The sequence below is a fragment of the Microtus ochrogaster genome, linkage group LG7_11 (assembly GCF_000317375.1).
Source record: "Microtus ochrogaster isolate Prairie Vole_2 linkage group LG7_11, MicOch1.0, whole genome shotgun sequence".
NCBI classification, from domain to species: Eukaryota; Metazoa; Chordata; class Mammalia; order Rodentia; family Cricetidae; genus Microtus; species Microtus ochrogaster.
Genome location: NC_022032.1, coordinates 14,394,230 through 14,412,064, shown reverse-complemented (window position 1 = coordinate 14,412,064; position 17,835 = coordinate 14,394,230). Strand labels below are relative to the sequence as shown.

Sequence of the window (17,835 nt, the reverse complement as noted above, 5' to 3'; positions counted from 1 at the left end):
GGCTATGAAATAGCCCAATAGCCTTGGGGCTAGTTCAGTGTGGGTGGATTTATCATTCTACTTTTTTTGTTTAAAGCATCAGGGCTAGAAATTATATGCCCCCATTTAAATATTTCTTTTGCTATTTTTCTTTTAATTAAAAAAGACGTGATGCTAGGGATTGAGCCAAGGCAACTTGGCTAATGATACACAAATGCTCTACCACCTGCCCACTCTTAGTATTACCTTTATTAATAATTACTCTTATTAATTACATTTAGAATGGGTTTGCCATACTGTTATCATAAACACTAGTACTATTACACTGTCATTTGTGTTTTCTCAAATGCTTTTGTCTTGTTTCTACCACACGTTGTCAACTGATTTCCCGTACCTTTGGGCTTACTGATTCGATCCATTGTTGATTAAGAAATATGATTCCTACAATTATTCCTCCCCCTTTTCCATGAGGTTCCAAGCTCCAAGAGGAGGAACTCTATGGAAATCTCCAATTTGAAATCTCTCTCTGCCTAATGTTTGACTCTGGGTTTCAGCATGTGCTCTATCAGCTGCCAGAAGGAGCCTCTCATGGCGATGGTGTACCGAATCAACTAAGCAGGGCTCATAGGGGCTCACAGAGGTTGAAATGGCAGCTTGGGGAGCCCACATGGACCTAGGCTAGATACTCATCATATATTACAGTTGTTGGCTTGGTGCTTTGTGGGGCTCCTAAGAGCGGGAGCTGGGTGTCTCTGACTTTTCACCTTCTTTTGGGACCCTTTGCCTTCTATGGGTTGCCTCGCCCAGACTTGATATGAAGGTATGTGCCTAGTCATAATGTAACTTGTTATGTCATATTCAATTGATAACCCCAAGAGGCCTCCTTTTTTATGAAAGGGAAGGGACTAGCAGTAGATATGGAGGGGATACAGGCACTGGGGGGTACTGGAGGGTGCTGGGGGGTGCTGGGGGTGCTGGCAAGTGTGGAGGGTGGGAGGCTGCTTCAGAGATGTAGTGTATGAAAGAACATTTTATTTTAAAAAGAAGAAGTAAGATTCCTTCTGTTTAGAGCACCAACCATTGCTTGTGGAACATAATCTATGTGTCTCCGTTCAGAAATAATAGCTAGAACAGCTTAAAAATGCAATCTTGAATTTTTAATTGTGTCATATTTGAATTTGTGGAATGTGAGTGAATGAACAAAACAGAACCTACAAACTTCTGTTCACGTGTTAGAAAGGTGAAGCGTTTTCCCTCTCATTAAGCTGATGCTTCAGCTTGCTTTAGTCCGATATGCTCGTAGATAATAAAGAAAGCGATACTGCTACCACCATTACAGAGAGAGCTGGAGTGAGCAGCAGCGCTGTTGCTTTCCATTGTTAAGTGCCAATGACTTTCCTTATGTTTTGTTTTATGCTTTTACTTTACTTTTTTCTAAAAAGACCAGGGGAAAAGAATGGCAAAGAGAAAAAAAACACCGGTTTTTTTTTTTTCTCTCAGCACTGTATGACTGCAAGAAGATGCGATGGGAAATAACGGATGCTGGAGAGGTCATACATAATTTATGCACCAGGGATGACTGGTATGGGGTTAATTTTGAACTCTGCTCCAAAATTCTTGCTCTTCTTTTGCTTTAACTTCCCCTTTTCTTTTTACAATATCCTGTGAGGAAAGGGGATGAGTTATCTGACAAATTTAGATTTTGCAAACTTGTGCATGGATGAGAAGGTTAGTGAAACACATTTCAAAGAAAGATTTTCAACACACAACTGTGTCATTTCCTTTCCTTGTGGGCCAGATGCTGAAATACTATGTGATAAAAATTTTAGGTTTCAATTGTAAAGAGAGGGAAGCAGATAAATCACTGCGGTCTTCTTTTCCAGCAATGACAAAAGAGGTATATTTTAATTTATTTTTTTCTGAAATTACTTCTATTGATGGTGTGAGTCTAGTCTGTGTACATGTGAGTATGTGAGGAGAGAAAGAAAGAGAGATGGTAAAAGAAAGAGAGAGTGCTGATTAGTAATTTCTAGCAGAACTCTTCTTCTATCACTAATAGTTTGGTTTTGTTGTTTAACAGGTAAGATAATAGTAAAAATTCTTGACAAGGTTTTCATTAATGAAAACACAATAAATATGCCTGAAACAAACTACTTCATAGTCAGCTTAGCAGGTAACTCTGTATGTTTTGCTAAAATGTTGGCTTTATTCAAAGTATGTTTAATAAATTTGTTCCTTTCTCTTCACGTGACATGTGTGGTTTTAACCAGATGGTTGTATTAATCTTGACTTGTTCATAGAGTGATATTGTCTGAGTCTCTTCTGTAGATAGTTTTTGAATTGCATATGGGGGAAGGGATACAAAGAATAAAATACAATTAATATGACATGAGCATCCTACATAGAATAAAATTGATATAGGTAACTACTGTATGAAGAGGAGGGGCTCTTAGTTTAAAAGGAGAAAGAACTATAGGAAATAAATTCATGGAGATGTTACAATTTAGAGTGATATTGATTGATGTGTAAGACTTACACAGCATAAAAGTGGGCTGGTGTTACCACTGGCCATGTGGAATTGGGGCAGAATAGTCACCAAGCTGAAATGATGAATGTTTAGGGTAGTAGCTGAGAGCTCACATTGTAGAAGTACACTATCTGCTTATTTTCAAGTCCACCACTTCACTTCCAACTATATAACACTGAGTAAGTACCTACACCATTTAGGTGTTACTGTCCTAAGGTGCAAAATAGAGAAAATCTGATTCTATAGTTCACAGAGCTGCCTTGAAGGTGAAATAAGTAAGTCTAATGTGGTAATATAGAATTGTAAAGCAATGCTGAGTCATATATTGGCATATTTTTCTGCATACCAGGCAAGCTTAAAATGATTTTTGCCTTTGTAGTATTCCTTTACATATATATAATATTATAAAAATATATTTTTTTATAATTCAAAATTGTTAAAATATGTGCTTGATTTCTTAAATATCACTTACCTAAAATATGGTATATTCTCTTTTCCATTTAGCATGTTTGTTAATGCTTTATTTTTTATCTTTCTGTTTTTATTTTTTGAGAATTTTATAAAATGTATCTTCATCACATGTTTTTAGTCACTTTCTGCTATTAGATTCAAATGTTGATGCTCTTTCTATTTCAAAGGATAATTATCATGACCATCAGGCACATATATGGTTCAGTTGCTAACAGAAATTTTTATATACTCATCTCTTCAGCATGGAAACAATGTTTGCCCAAATATACTGATTTAAAAAAATGATGCAAATTGTCAACTACTTATTTATAAAAACAAGGTTATTATTTTAAAAGATTAAGGTCAATGACACTGAAGCAATTTGCCCCAATGTTAAGAATTTGGCTGTAAGAAGATCACAGCAAATATATGTAGAGATTTGTCTTAGAAAAAATGATGTACAGTAAATATGAAAAGAGAGTGGCAGTAAGCATGTTCACAAGTCTGTAATCTAGTTACTTAGAATGCCAAGGCAGTCAGACAACAAGCTCTAGGCATGCTTGAGCTACAGTGTGAGTTCAGGGCCAGCCTGGGCAATTTAGTGAGATCTTGTCTCAAAATTAAAAGTAAGAGAGTGTTGGGGGTAGAGTTCACCTGTGACACCCTTTGATGAGCACACATTTGTTCGCAAGTCCAGTGCTAGCACAATAACAACAGCAACAAAAACAAATAGTAAATAGATGACATACACAAATCCCTTTCTTAGTTACATATGGGTTTAAGACAGTGTCCCTGTATTGTTCAAGCAATGGATATGAACAGACAATACCTAAGGGGTACAGTAATTAAGAAATGATTGAGTGGAAATATCTCTTCTACAATAATTATAAACATGAAAACAAAGATGTCTTAAAATAACACCACTCTTGTTAATATCTGAGCAAGTCTATGGTGATGAATTCAGTTTATAATCTCCTCATTTACATATTGCTCAAACATATATGGTATTCTACCATCTTTCCAAACAATAGTAGATACCAGGAAATTCGCAGTAGTTTTCACTTAGTCTAGTGGTTCAACAAAAGAATATCAAAAGAATAAATCTAACTGACCACAATAGCTATGACATCAAAGTTTATATTAGAAAAATCATGTGCTCCAGAAAAGGAGGGGTGGCATAAGAAACTATCTATACATTCTCATGTTTGGTTAAATATCATGTAGTTCATTATTTTAAATTTAAAAAAGAAAATCAAAAAAGGAGGAAAACATGATTTTTAAGGGGAATGTGTTACACCCATCAGTATGCACACTACAGTGCTCACTGTGTAAATCCAGACATACGCTCAAAGACTTAAGTTACCTGTGACGACTGATGGCATTTTACTGTATCAAAATGACAGGATGGTAGAAGTTGACTTCTGCCTCAGGCTTCCATGGCCCTCATTGTTTTAATGATAAACTGGAAAGCAAAAATGAAGACTGTGGGTTCGTGTGAACCACAGAGTTCTTTCCTATGGCTTTCCTGTTGCTACTTCCATGAACTTTTGACCCTTTATAAAAAGCTGACACGGTAGAGAAGTGTTTTGCTTCTCATGAGAACACTCTGTGCGTAGATTGTACAAGCTCAAAGAATTCCCCCATCCTTTATCAGTGCAGCTGGGTGTGGCGGGAAAAGCCACTGGATGTGAAGTTGTTTGGTGTTTGGAAAGTGCATTTAGCATCGCATGACAATGCTGACAAGGAAGGACTCGACCTGGGTATGTGCTCTAACATTTACAAAATTTTCATAGTAATAATCAGAAGAAAGTTGAAATAATTCAATAAATTTAATAATAAATTCCTTTGGGATGAGATGGGATGCACTGGTGATATCTTTTGCGTTAGGGAACTAACTTCACACAAGCCAGAAAGAAACATTTTCCAGGGAAAAGCAAAAATTTTAAATTTCGCATTTAAGAAATATGAACTTTCCTTGAGGTACAAGTCAATCTAGGAAGCCCAATCATTCTGGAAAATATTTTTTTTTATTTTTGTATGTAAGTTTTCATTTTGTTTTGCTTTATCTTTATCTTCATTTTTATGGCTCTAGGGATCAAGCATAGATCCTTGCATCTGAAATGCAAGCACTGAGGTCATCAGGGGAGCAAATAGGGAGAGACAAAAGGACAAGAGCTGGGTCTGGCACACTCACTGTGCAGGTATGGGGGAAGGCACAATAGCACACCTGTAATCATAGTGTTTAGGAGTTTGAGGAAGAGTGTGTGTTAAGGTTAGACTGGCTGACCTCGTAACACACTGTCTCAAAGCAAAATCATACAGAAAATAACCAAAGGTTTGTCTGTATCTGAAAGTACAGGATCGTTTTTGCTTACTTGTCCACTAATCAAGCTTGTTTGCAACTTTGTTTCTCAGTTTTTTGTTTTTTTTTTTTCAAATGAAGCTGTCTCTATATGCCTGCTTCTCTTCCCTCCAACATACTTTAAAGGGCTAAAACTATAGGGAGTAAATTGAGAGAAATCGCACAACATGTGAGGAATTTTTGTTGCTGCGGTTGCTCATGAAGATGTTTTTGTCACGAATACAAATGTTTATTAAAGGCATCCCAGCAGTAGATTGCTGAGAGCAGATGTTGCCCACAGTGATGAAATGGCTACATCTACGTTCAGAGTCAATGTTCATAATGCTCATAGAACTGTGGGTGTCGAGGAAAATACTGTGTTTGAAAAAATACAAAGATGAGGATTGGGAGTGTTAGAAGTTGCTAGCTTCTCAGCCACACTGCTACCATCTTTGAGATCATCTGCGCCTACTTGTTAGCGTCTGTCACCACTGAGCCTGTGGACTGTTGACATCCTCTCGTCAAAGTGTGAATGAGGGAGTGGGAAGGCTCACTGGACAGTTACCAGAGTATCTGGCCACTCTTCGAGCTATTTGCATGTGGCTATACAAGTAGGGTTATGAACTCAAGAATGGTCTGAAGGCTACATGTAGGCTCGTAATTAGTATGGAAAGGAGGCTTCATCTATGCAAAGACGTGAAAGAAATCATCTATAGACTTGCCAGAGGAGCTGCACTAAAGTCCGCCATGTTTCTATAAAAACCCATCAGTCATGCACTTTAAGTAAGCCCAGTAAACTCATTGTTTCCCAGTGTGAACTGTGATGTTCTGGAATCATACTGTCATTTATCACTAGGATCTAAAAGGAGGGAATAGACATTGTTCCTATATCTCCCACCAGAAACTTCAGCAGCTGGGAGTAACATTGCAAGAGAATCCGAGATTTGATGATTTAAAAACTATTATTGATGGTTAGAGGGTAAAACCTAGCTTAGATAAACATCCTACCAAACTAATCTCCCACACCTACATCACCCTGGCCTAAAGCTAGTAACATGTCCCTGCAAATGTCAGTAGGATGTGGATGAAACCAGTGGCCAGTTGTGACTCACTCACAAGAATCACAGGATTGCAGACAAGGACCAGGACAGAGGCAGTTGGTGTTCCTAAGCCCTAAGAGGCAAGTCTACTTCTGGATCCAAAAGACAGCCAAATATATATACATAAAAAGGAAAATTACTCTAGTACAATTTTATCCAAAGTATTTCAGTCTGGCTTCATCTTCTTCATGTTAGTGTTCCTGCTTGTGGGGAGGCTGAGACAAAGCTACGAAATATACACCTTGGTTTTGATGGAATCTCAGGCTGCCTAAACTAGAAGATAAGCCTGCCTAAGCTTGTCAATTCGGATATGAATTTTCAAGTCGTGACAAGATATTTCCTATAAGAGGATGAATACTAAAAAATAAAAAGAGAATTGAAATACTAAGTTATTGTAGAGACTGTTACATTAATACAGGGTCAAGGATGGTACTGAGGGACCCTAGAATTAAAGTAAAAAGCCCACAGAATCTGGATCACAAACAAAAATTGTGAAGAATTTCCGTATGCAAAAGAACTCACCCCTGGTTTTCTAAATATCCACCTCACTTGGCAAGCAAAGACAAATGAATGAGATTAAGTCTTAGAAAGTCTAACACAGTTATCCACTCAACACTTATAAAGGATATTCAAGGTTCCAGGTTGCCTTAAGGTCTGGCAACACAATGTTGGACAAAACTGGACACGGATCTGCCAGCTTACATTCTAGAAGTTTGTTTCAGGTACAAGTGTCTTCATCTTTGTTCATAAACATTCCTCCATAGACAATAGAGTGAATGGCCTGCAATGTTTCCATTACATTGAGGGGAAAATAAATTCAGGATATCTCAAGAGGTATGCTAGAACCTTCTTCACTCATTTGGAGAAGGACCAGTGACAGCGAGTAACAAAATGGTTTCAGCAACAGTGAGCAAACACTTTTCCGTCCAGTTTTTTACCACCTGGCCTCTGTATCTATTCTTGCCTCCAAGTTCCTGCCCTGTCTGAGTTTCTGTCTTGAATTTCTTTGGCAAATGAACAGCAATATGAAAGTATAAACCAAATAAACCCTTTCCTCTCCAACTTTCTTTTGGCCATGGTGTTTTATTGCAGCAATAGAAAACCTAATTAAGATATTTTGCATAATTGGAAGTAAAAATGAGACCTGTTACTTGCTTGGTAAGTGTTTCACCACTGAGCTAATCTTGGTCACAATTAAATTTATAAATGTAAATATAAAAGTGTACATCTTAGTGAGTACTATGTTGGAATTTATATACATTGTATCAAAGTAAAATAATGTTAAATGTTTCCTTTTAGTGAAAACTTTCAGGAGTCCTTTTGCTATCTTTTGAATGTGCAGTGCAATGCTGTCATAAGTGTCACCTCAATGTGAAATCCCAGGCCAGACTTTTGCTCCTCTCACTATGACTTGCAAATTATTGACCCTCTCCACTCACATATCAGGAAGTCTGTCATGGTGGCCCATTTAGCTCCAAATTATGTATGACATTCAAGGGCTTTGATAACTGACTACTGCCACTAGAAATAAAGGTATATATTGCTCAGTAGAATAGTGATTGAATTAAAATGATACAAGAGCAGACTTATGTTGTGTAACGTAAACATACAAAGAAAGAGAGAAGAGTTGGGGAAAAAGAGGAGAGAGAAAGAAAAGAGAAGGAAAACAAGAGGGAGGAGATGAGGGAGAGAGCACCGGTTAGAAGGGAAAGAAAGAAAAGTTACCTTTTCCTGTGCATTTAAATCTAATTACTTGACTTTATCTTTCTAAACAGATAAGCAGATGCCCTGGCAAGGAAGTCTGGCTCACTAAGCTGTGTGTAACGAATCAGTCCAGAAAGTCACAGGAAATATTTGTCCCAAAACACGAGGCTATTTGTTCTAAGGGAAATCATTTGTTTTTCTCTTTAGCTAGTTATTTTTCTGCCAGTTGAATCTTTTTGTCCTTAGAAAAGTAAGTCTACTCCTCTTCACACGCAAAGACCACACACATGCCTGTAAACACAGATGCCTTGCCACAGAGAACAGCGAGTCCTCAAGAATCGGACCTCTTCCGTCTGTTTTCCACGCGTTTGTATGTGTGAGTGCGTGTTTGTGTGCATGTCAATACATGTCTGAAGGTAGTGAAGCTAAACATGTGAGCCTGTACGTGTGTGTACCTGTATGTGGAAACCAAAGGTCAACGCTGGATATTGTCTCCCACTTCTTTGCACCATCTATTTTGTGACAGGATCCCTTACTCTCTCTGAGACTCATCAGCGGGTTACACAGACTGATCATAGTGCTGGAGATCCTCCTGTCTCCAGATCGGATCACTAGGACTGTACCATGTCTAGCTTTTTGGGGGATGATAGGCATCCAAATTCAGGTATTCATGCTTGATCAGCAGGCACTTTATTGGCAACTATCCACACAGCCCTATAAATTTGATTTTTTAATACTTCAGTGAAAAGTCAAGAGAAAGACTAATACAGTGCTTTATATGACGTGTATTTAATTATACTTTTGCTTGCTAAAATTGAATATTAATTATAAATAACTTAAAACACCATGAGAAACCTCAGCAATTTCATATGGGATTCGTGTATTCTGTGTGTGTTTAATAGATCATAGAGCAACAGAGGCTCTTCCCTGATGAACCAGAGGATCCTGATAGCTACTCAGAATCTGTGAAGTTTGATGCTCGCTCAATGACAACATTGCTTCCTCCCAGTAAGTAGAAAATGACAGTGGCACAGGTCCTGGGTTGAGCGACTTAAATCAGTGCAGATTTGTTTGTTTGTTTGTTTTGTCACAGTTCTCTGTCCCAGACGTCTTAAATCAAGGTATCCAAATGAACAAAGGTCATTTAAAGGCCATGTCTCTTTCTAGTGGTTTCTGGCAATTCTTGGTAGTCCTGGCTTTTAGGTGCATCATTGCACTTCTGCTTCTTGCTTCTGAGAGTTCGTTTTCCTGTGTATGTTCTTTTCTCTTCTTGTAAAGATCCAGTCATCAGAATAGTTATCACACCACAAGACATCATTTACACTTGGCTACATCTGCAGTGACCCTAGTTCACTAAACTAGTCTTCATAGTTATTTAGAGCTAGCACTTCTGCATATCTTTTGGGGAGATAAAAATTCCACTTACAACTGACGAATCAGATTGGGACAGGAACACAACAGAAACAAAGCTCACCAGCTTCTGATCAGGCTTGAGGTGACAGAACAGAAAGTTTTATCCATCTACTAACCCTTGATGCCCGTATCTGAGGAGATGGGTGAAAAGAGAAGCATTACAGAGAGATTTCAGGTAAAGGAAACAGCATCCAAAACTCATGAGTTTACAAATGCAAATTCAAATCACATGTGGCAGTTGATACCTGTAATTCCTGTGTGGGAGAGGCAGTAACAGGAAAATTCCTGTGGCTTCTGGGGCAGTTCATCTAATTAAATCTGTAATTTCCAGGTTCTGTGAGAGAACGTCTCTCAAAAATAAAGTGGAAGGGACAGTGATTGTTCCACGTCTAAGAGCACTTGCTTATTCAAAGGACCTGGCTTTGGTGCCTAGCATGCACGTGGCATCTCATAACCATTGCAAATCCAGTTCCAGATGAACTGACCCCTGACCTCCTTATGCTTCAGACGCACACAAAGTGCACAAATGTGATTCCCATTTAGTCAGCCTGAAATACAGACAGTTTCAACTTGCTTTTATAATGGGTTGTTCTTTTCATTTCCATTCTTTACTTTTTTTTCTTGACTGTACCTTTTTAAATGTTCATTTCTTTCCCTTTCCATGTCTCACAAAATGGGATTGAACAGAGGTGAACAAAGTGGTGCACATCTGTAATTCCCGAAGTTAGGAGGTAGAGGCAGGAAAATTGTGAGTTAAAGGCTATTTTCTGCTGCAGGGTGACTGTGGTGCTAGCCTGGGCTATACAAAACCCTCTTAGGAAGATGTTTAGGAGGTGGCTTATTCAGTGAAGCGCTGGCTGTGCAAGCAGAGAGACTTGAATTTGGATCTTCAGAACCTTTGCAGAAAGCAGAGGGTGGCAGAGCACTCTTCTGAACACAGCACTGGGAAGACAAATACAGGCAGATCCCTGAAGCTCCCTGATCACCCGTCTAGTGAAACCAAGAAAATATAGGTTCCATGAGAGACCCTCTCTCAAAAGGAAAGAGTGAAGAACAATAGAGGAGGGCATCTAAACACTGACCATGAGCTTCCACGGAAATCCAGCTGTACACAGGTAGTCACACAATACATGAACACACATAAATCCTCCCTACGCAATAAATATGGAAACAATTTACCATTTTCCCTCTGTATCAGCATAGTCCCACTGCAATCCATATCCCTTTATAAAAATTCCTGTTCTATGTGAAAGTATGTCAAAGGGATAAGTATAGGTATGACATTCTCATAGATCCAGAGAATGGGTTTCATTGATGCATTCTGAACTTTTGTCAAAATGTGACTCACTTTTTTTCCCATTTAAAATAATTGTGTGTTATAGTTCAATCATGTGATATAGTCCAACCATGTGAGATGTACAAATAGGAGATCATATACATGATCTCTTACTTGTACAACAAGCTCTTCATCTGTTAAACCTTATTCCCAGCACCAATTACCAAGACTTTAATTAAGTTTTGTTTTGTTTTATTTTTTGTTTTTTAATAATAGTTTTGGGTTTTGCTCGGTTCTCTTTTGCTCTGTTTTAGATCCTAAAAATGGCTCTTCCCCTCAGGAGAAGCTGAAGTCCTTCAAAACTGCCTTAGTTGCTCTCTACCTTCTTGTGTTTGCAGTTCTCATACCACTCATTGGGATAGTAGCAGGTACAGTATCCTAGAATCCTGAAACTTTGTTCATGTGCTTATTGTGAAAGCAGAACTATAACAGTTTTGTATGATGGATTCATAAAGAAACTTCATATGCAAACCATTCCTCGATTTCAGCAGATGCAATTAAAATAGATTCCATAATGTAAGTAGAAGGTTCTTTTAATTTTATAAATGGAATATAAAAGAGTAAAATGAAAATATTGACATGAAGAGAGCTCAGTTTACATCTGTTCTGCTCTCTCTTTTTCATCCCTTGTCTCCAAATTCTTCTCAAAACCATTATCTATTATTCTTTGTTACTGTGATATAGATATGTGTATATCTGAGTTCTTGGGATTGGATAACATATGAGGGCAATCATTTCTACAGATGACTCAGTCTTCCCCGAAAGCCATGTATTCAGGTTTAGGGCCTTGTGAGATTTCCTCCATCTATACTTAAAAGTTGATTGGTGGTGTTATTTTTCAGTTCTTGTTCAGGTGATCACAGTGTTAACATTTCATGAGTGCCAATCCATGTCATACATATCGTCTGTCGGTAAACAACCTGGTTCTCTTCCTCTCACAGACTTTCTGTCCCCTCTTCTGTGATGCTCGCTGAACCTTGGATGTACAGGTTGTATTATAGATGTATCAATTTGGAATAGGTATACCAGGCAGTTGTTCTGGCCATTTTGGCAAGTTGTGGATTTCTGTAATGATCTCAGTCTACTGAGGGGCACTTCTTTGAAGAGCGGTGATGAGCTGTGGAGTTAAACTCATCCATGGGCATAGATAATTATTTAGAAGGCAGTTAGAACTTTGATTGTAATAGGGATGTGGCTCTTGTATGTCCTCTAGGCTAGATTTATAGTACTGTTCAATATGAGCAGGGGGAAGCATTTTCACCCCAAGTTGCAAAATTTCATTTAAACTGTGCGTGACTGTATGTGTAGATATGCATGTCTATAATTTTAAGCAATCATAAAATACTGTATGGGGTGCATCTTCACTTGTTTAGAGTGTTGTTAGCTTCTTTCAGAGTTTTACATATATCATGTACATGTACTGGTAGACATGACTGAGATTAGATTCTCTTCTTGCTTTTGTAAATCTAATGAATTTGAATTTTACACTGCTATTGCTCATTACTGTTACATATAAATGTAATTGAATTTTTATGTTAAACTTTCTGTAATTTTTTAAAAAGAAAGTGCAGTGATAAGGTTTAGACTATTTCAAAAGTAGAATATACTCAATAGTTCATAACACTTCTAGTGTTGGCTGAAGCTCTCCTGAAATTCCAATTACTACATAATAGAAATGACCCCTAAAAGAGAATGAAGTCAGCCATGGTTCTTTTGTGTGTCTCCAGTGTCTTCTAAAGTATGTTTAGAGAATCTAATATTCTGTTTCTGAGGTATGTGTCAATGTGAAAGCAAGTATGGTCATTTACCCTAACAATGTCTATCCCAGAAAAACATGACTGCCTGCTTTTCAGAAATTTTATACATCAAATGCAAAAATCAGATGGTATTATCACATTTTAAAAACATGACTGTTGCAGGGGAAATAGCCTGCTTGTTTGTCCTGGCTGCCTGGCTAGCATATACCCGAAAAAAAAACACACAGAAACTGTGTTAATTAAAACACTGCTTGGCCCATTAGTTCTAACTTCTTATTGAATAACTCTTACATCACAGAGTAACCCATTTCTATTAATCTGTATATTGCCACATGGCAGTGGCTTACCGACAAAGATAATAACCAGCATCTGTCTCAGGTGGAGGATCCATGGTCTTTCTCCTACTCTACCTTTCTTCCTCCCAGTATTCAATTCTGTCTTCCCCACCTACCAAAATTCTGCCCTACCAACTAGGCCAAGGTAGTTTCTTTATTCATTAACCAATGAAAGCAACTCACAAACAGAAGGAACTCCTACACCACATGACAATATCTAATTAATGTATTTAATGTTCCATTATTTAAGCAGTTTTTAACAATTACACAGCAACATCCATTGGGATTTTTTTTTAAAATAGGATTTGTGACTTGGGTTCCCTGTGGTGTTCTCTAGGCATGTATTTCTCTAAGAAGTTTGCTTATATGGGGATAACATTTTCAAATAATATTTTTTCCTTAATATATTCTTTATCCCAGGATGGCTCTTCTAACTTGCTATGTACCTAAGAACCACCTTGAGCACACATTTTCCTGCCTCTACCTCTGAGTACTGAGATTACAGCATCAAAACATTCAGTTCACCTGGTGCTGGAATCAAGGTGACCTGCATACCAGGAAGGCAGTCTATCAACTGAGCTACCTTCCCAAACAGCTGATTTTCAAATTCGCTGGTCTTGTCGTTGTTCTTTTCTCATGACACCCACACACATATTTGCTATATGCACCATCAAGAGAAAGGCTTCGGAAAAGTTCGTGTGAATCTGCATTCTAATCTCGCTAAGAAAATGCTCCTAAATGCAAAAGGAAATTTTTGAGAGAGTATCTCAAAACAGATTCAAAATTCTCCTCAGAAAGAAAAGCTAAGGAAATCAACAGCAATTGTAAAAGCAGCTATCATTTAATCATTTTACATCATTTACTATGCCCAAGCATTGGGCTCTAAACTTTCAGCATGCTATTTTAATACGTCTTTACAATTACCCTTTCAGCAGACACTATAATTACCTTCATTATCCGCCCCAGGAAACTGAAACTCCTCGGTAATGGAGAATGTGTTCCCATCTCTGACTTTTGTGTCCTAACCTCTCTTGTCTACTGGCTCCCGTTGTAATTTGGTTATTATAATAAAACATGATTGTCCAGAAAAAAATAACATGGAATAGAATTGTCATAATGTTAGCCAAAAGAATATTCCTACAAAAAGCCCATAAGCAAACAAGCAAAAAAAAAAAAAAAAAGCAACAAAAAAGCAGCTCCTGTTTTAGCCATAAAAAGCAGATAAAACAAACATCAAATATAACAACCAAAGCAAACAGCAAGCAAATGGCAGCTATGGAGTGAAGAGAACTGAAGTTTCTAATAATGTAGATTTCACACAAGTAAAATTATTTCCATGTTGTCCATGTGGATATGCTTATCTGAAGTGTGAATACAAAGCTGAATGACATGCCCTTGTCTGGTGTCATCAAATTTACACCAGGTAGAATTTGAGCAAATTCCATCTCATTGTAAAAAGCACAGTCTACAAAGCCTACCTCAAGGACTGAGCGCTCTGATAGGCCCTGACCCAAGAAAACAGAAGCCTGAAAATTATCCATGCCTGTAATCAAGTTCAAAGTTTTTGAGTCATTAACAAATATTACCAATTCAAACACTTGTTCTGGAATATATATTAATTGATTTGTGATTTTCTGTTTCTTAAAATTACAGTAGGAACCTGTTAACACATATAAGAAATAGGATAGTCTAATCTTGTAAATTAATACCAGTACCAAATTCACCAGAATTTTAAGCAGAACTCATTGTGATTATCATGTTCCAATAATAGGTAAATTAGTGACATTGTAACTTTTAGTACCAGATCATAATATCTTTCAAAGAAAAGTTAAAATATGTTGCATAGACAGACATGATATCAGTAGTTCACAAACGTAGAATGTCGAAAGCACTGGTGCAACACATGAATTAATAGTTGAAGCAGAATGATGGACATAAAGCTATTCAAATTTGAAGTAACACATGCGTGAAAAGTTGTTTGTTCTCTTCGTGGCCTGCTATATGTGATGGCTTTCTTAAAGAATGTAACGCATTCCTGACGAAAAATAACAGCATGCAACTGGAGCAGTGCAAAAAGATCTGTTCTAGAATGAATGTGCATAAATTACTGTTTTATGTTTTAAAGAATATAAATTTTAGATAGACAAAGGTATTGCTAACATGAGAGAGTAAATCTGATCTGGATAATCAAATACCACCAGCTCCCTAGGTATTTGCAGATGAGTAAAAGTTTGACTTCTTTTGCGTAAAATAGACATGCTACATAACGCCATCTCTCCAGAAACAAGCAAAAAGAAATACGCTTTAGAGTGTAAGAACTCTCACGTTCTCTTTTGATTTTATTTCTGAGATTATAACATAATTTTACATTTAACATTTCTACCTTACCTTACCTTTCTTCAAACCCTCTCATGTCCTCCCTACTCTTCTAAAATTAATGTCCTGTTTTCACTATTGTTATTGCTTGCTATATGTATATGTATATAGATATATAGTCCTAAAATATAACCTGCTTACTCTGCATACTGTTACTTGTATGGATGGTTTCAGCATTGGCTGATTGACACTGTACCTCCTATTGGTGTGTTCTTCCCTGGGGAGGACCACCTCTCCTACTCCCAGCTTTTTCTGTTGCCTAAAGTTCTTTGGGTAAGGTTGTGGCCTCATGAGCTTTTTTCTGTCCATGTTGGTATGTCCTTTGGCCATGTCCTTATAGCTGTATTATAGGAGGTAATCCCTACTTTACATTTTTTTTCGTACCTATTTAACTTGCTTAGTGTCTAACTTTTCTATTGATGTGATAAGACACCATGAGCAAGGCAACTTATAAAAAAAACCATTAATTTGAACCTTACAGCTACTGTAACTGCAAGGATTAGAGTCCATAACAATCCTGCAAAGAGCATGGGAGGAAGGAGGCAAGCATGGCTCTAAGAGCTCGCAGCTTAAGATACAACCACGAGCAAGAAAGAGGAAACTAGAATAGCCCAAGTCTTTAGAAACTTCAAGTCATGCCTCATAGATGTTCTTCTTCTACAAGATCACACTTTCTAATTTCTCCTAAGCAGTAAAACCAACTGTGGAATCAAAACATTAAATATATGAGTGTTTGGAACCCAGTCTCATTAAGACCACCACAGTTAGATATTGCTGTAGTCTAGATTCTAAGGTTCACATGCATGCCTGACAAGTACCATAAAACTCCTTGATCCAGCACTCAAGTGAACTATTTTTAAATAAAGTAAAGCTGAAGTTAGTTTTATTTATTATTAAGGAGACAAGAAAAATTATTTTCTTAAAATAAATAAATAAAAAGTCTTTATTATCAACTCATGTCTATGTTGTCAAATTAAAATCATAGTTGATGCAACCTTTAACAACATCTGACCTCCTCTTTCTATGCTGAGAAAAAAATACTATTTTATTATGTGAAATAAATCTTGTTTTCAAAGCAAAGTTCTATGATGAAGCAAACAAGACAAAGATTTTGTAAAATAAAGTGCAAACTGCTGTGTTTACAGACACTAGTCCCTACAGGAATGTTTTTGTATTAGACAACATATTAATATATTTAGTATAATTTATTAATTAGTTACTTTTACTTAAGTAATATATTTATACTATACATGGTTAACATATCATTATACTGTAATTCATCAATATTAAGGATGTAGATATAAGATGATACTTTAATCCTGAAAAATCAAATGCTTATTAATTAGGAAATGATCTATACACTTTATATATACTTATTTGTTGTTGATAGTAGCACTAACATTCTATTTGCACAGATGGTAAAATGAAAGCTTGAACACTAGTAACTAGTCCAATGTCGCTGCTCATAAACACAGTCTTAAATGTTAATCCAGTATATGTTAATCCAGTATATACCACTCAAAAATTTTGTGTCATAACTGCTGACTAAATGAAGCAGTGTTCACCATGGGACAATTCTGAAACAGTTTTTTAAATGTTGTTGATTTAAGTTTATTATTGTTAGGGACAAAATATCTTCCCAGTCAGTTTATTTTGTTTAATTTTGGGACTGTGTTTTAATAGCAACACTTCTCCCTTCCCTTTCCCACCTCCAAACCTTCCCATATACCCATCCCTGAGCTTCTTCCAAACTTATGACTTCCTTTTTATCAATTGTTCTTTCTTACATACATGCATTTGTATATACATGTGTATTCCCGAACATAACCTATTGAGTTCATGTGCTACTTAGAATTATGTTTCTGAGTCTGGCCATTTGGTAATGGGCAACTAATTGTTGTGTTCTTCCTTGGACAGGGGCACTTCTCCTGATCCTAGCTTTACTCAGTGGCCTGTAGTTTTTTTGTGCAAGGTTGAGACTTGTGGGGTGTTCCTTATGCAGTTTTGTTATGTTCACTAATATTGCCTTTGTGACATTCTTTATCTTGCTATATTTTCAGGGAGTAATCTTTAGTTCTAAATTTATCTATCTATCTATCTATCTATCTATCTATCTATCTATCTATCTATCTATTTATTTATTTATTTAATGTGCTTGCTTAGTGTCCTCTTTGTTCGGCTCCCATGTGGGTGATACTTTACAGCTGCATCTTCTGATGTTACTAGGAGATACAGTTTCACAGAAGTCCATGATCTTCTGGCTCTTTCAGTCTTCATGTGCCCTCTTCTGTGATGTTCCTTGAACCTTAAGTGTGAGAGCATTTTGTAGATTCATTGCTTGGAACCAAGCTTTCCAGTGGATTTTTATTGATAGTGGTTTTGTGTAGTTATCTCTGTCTGTTCCAAAGAAAAGTTTTCTTGATGAGGCATACACTTTTATTGCCAGTTCACAATTGATAGTTCACACCAGAGGTGCTCTATAAGTAAAGCATTAAGTTGATTAAGTTTTACATAAAA

General features: G+C 37.0%; 1 protein-coding gene across 1 annotated transcript in view; it reads left to right on the top strand.

Moving 5' to 3' along the window:
• Nucleotides 1-1,707: 1,707 nt before the first annotated feature.
• Msr1 (macrophage scavenger receptor 1) overlaps nucleotides 1,708-17,835 on the top strand; it is a 56,667-nt gene continuing 40,539 nt past the window's right edge. Inside the window, exons 1-3 of the mRNA XM_005362536.3 lie at nucleotides 1,708-1,876; nucleotides 9,004-9,109; nucleotides 11,105-11,218. Coding sequence (XP_005362593.1) covers nucleotides 1,778-1,876; nucleotides 9,004-9,109; nucleotides 11,105-11,218 — 319 coding nt within the window. The 5' untranslated portion in view covers nucleotides 1,708-1,777. The remainder of the gene's footprint in view (nucleotides 1,877-9,003; nucleotides 9,110-11,104; nucleotides 11,219-17,835) is intronic.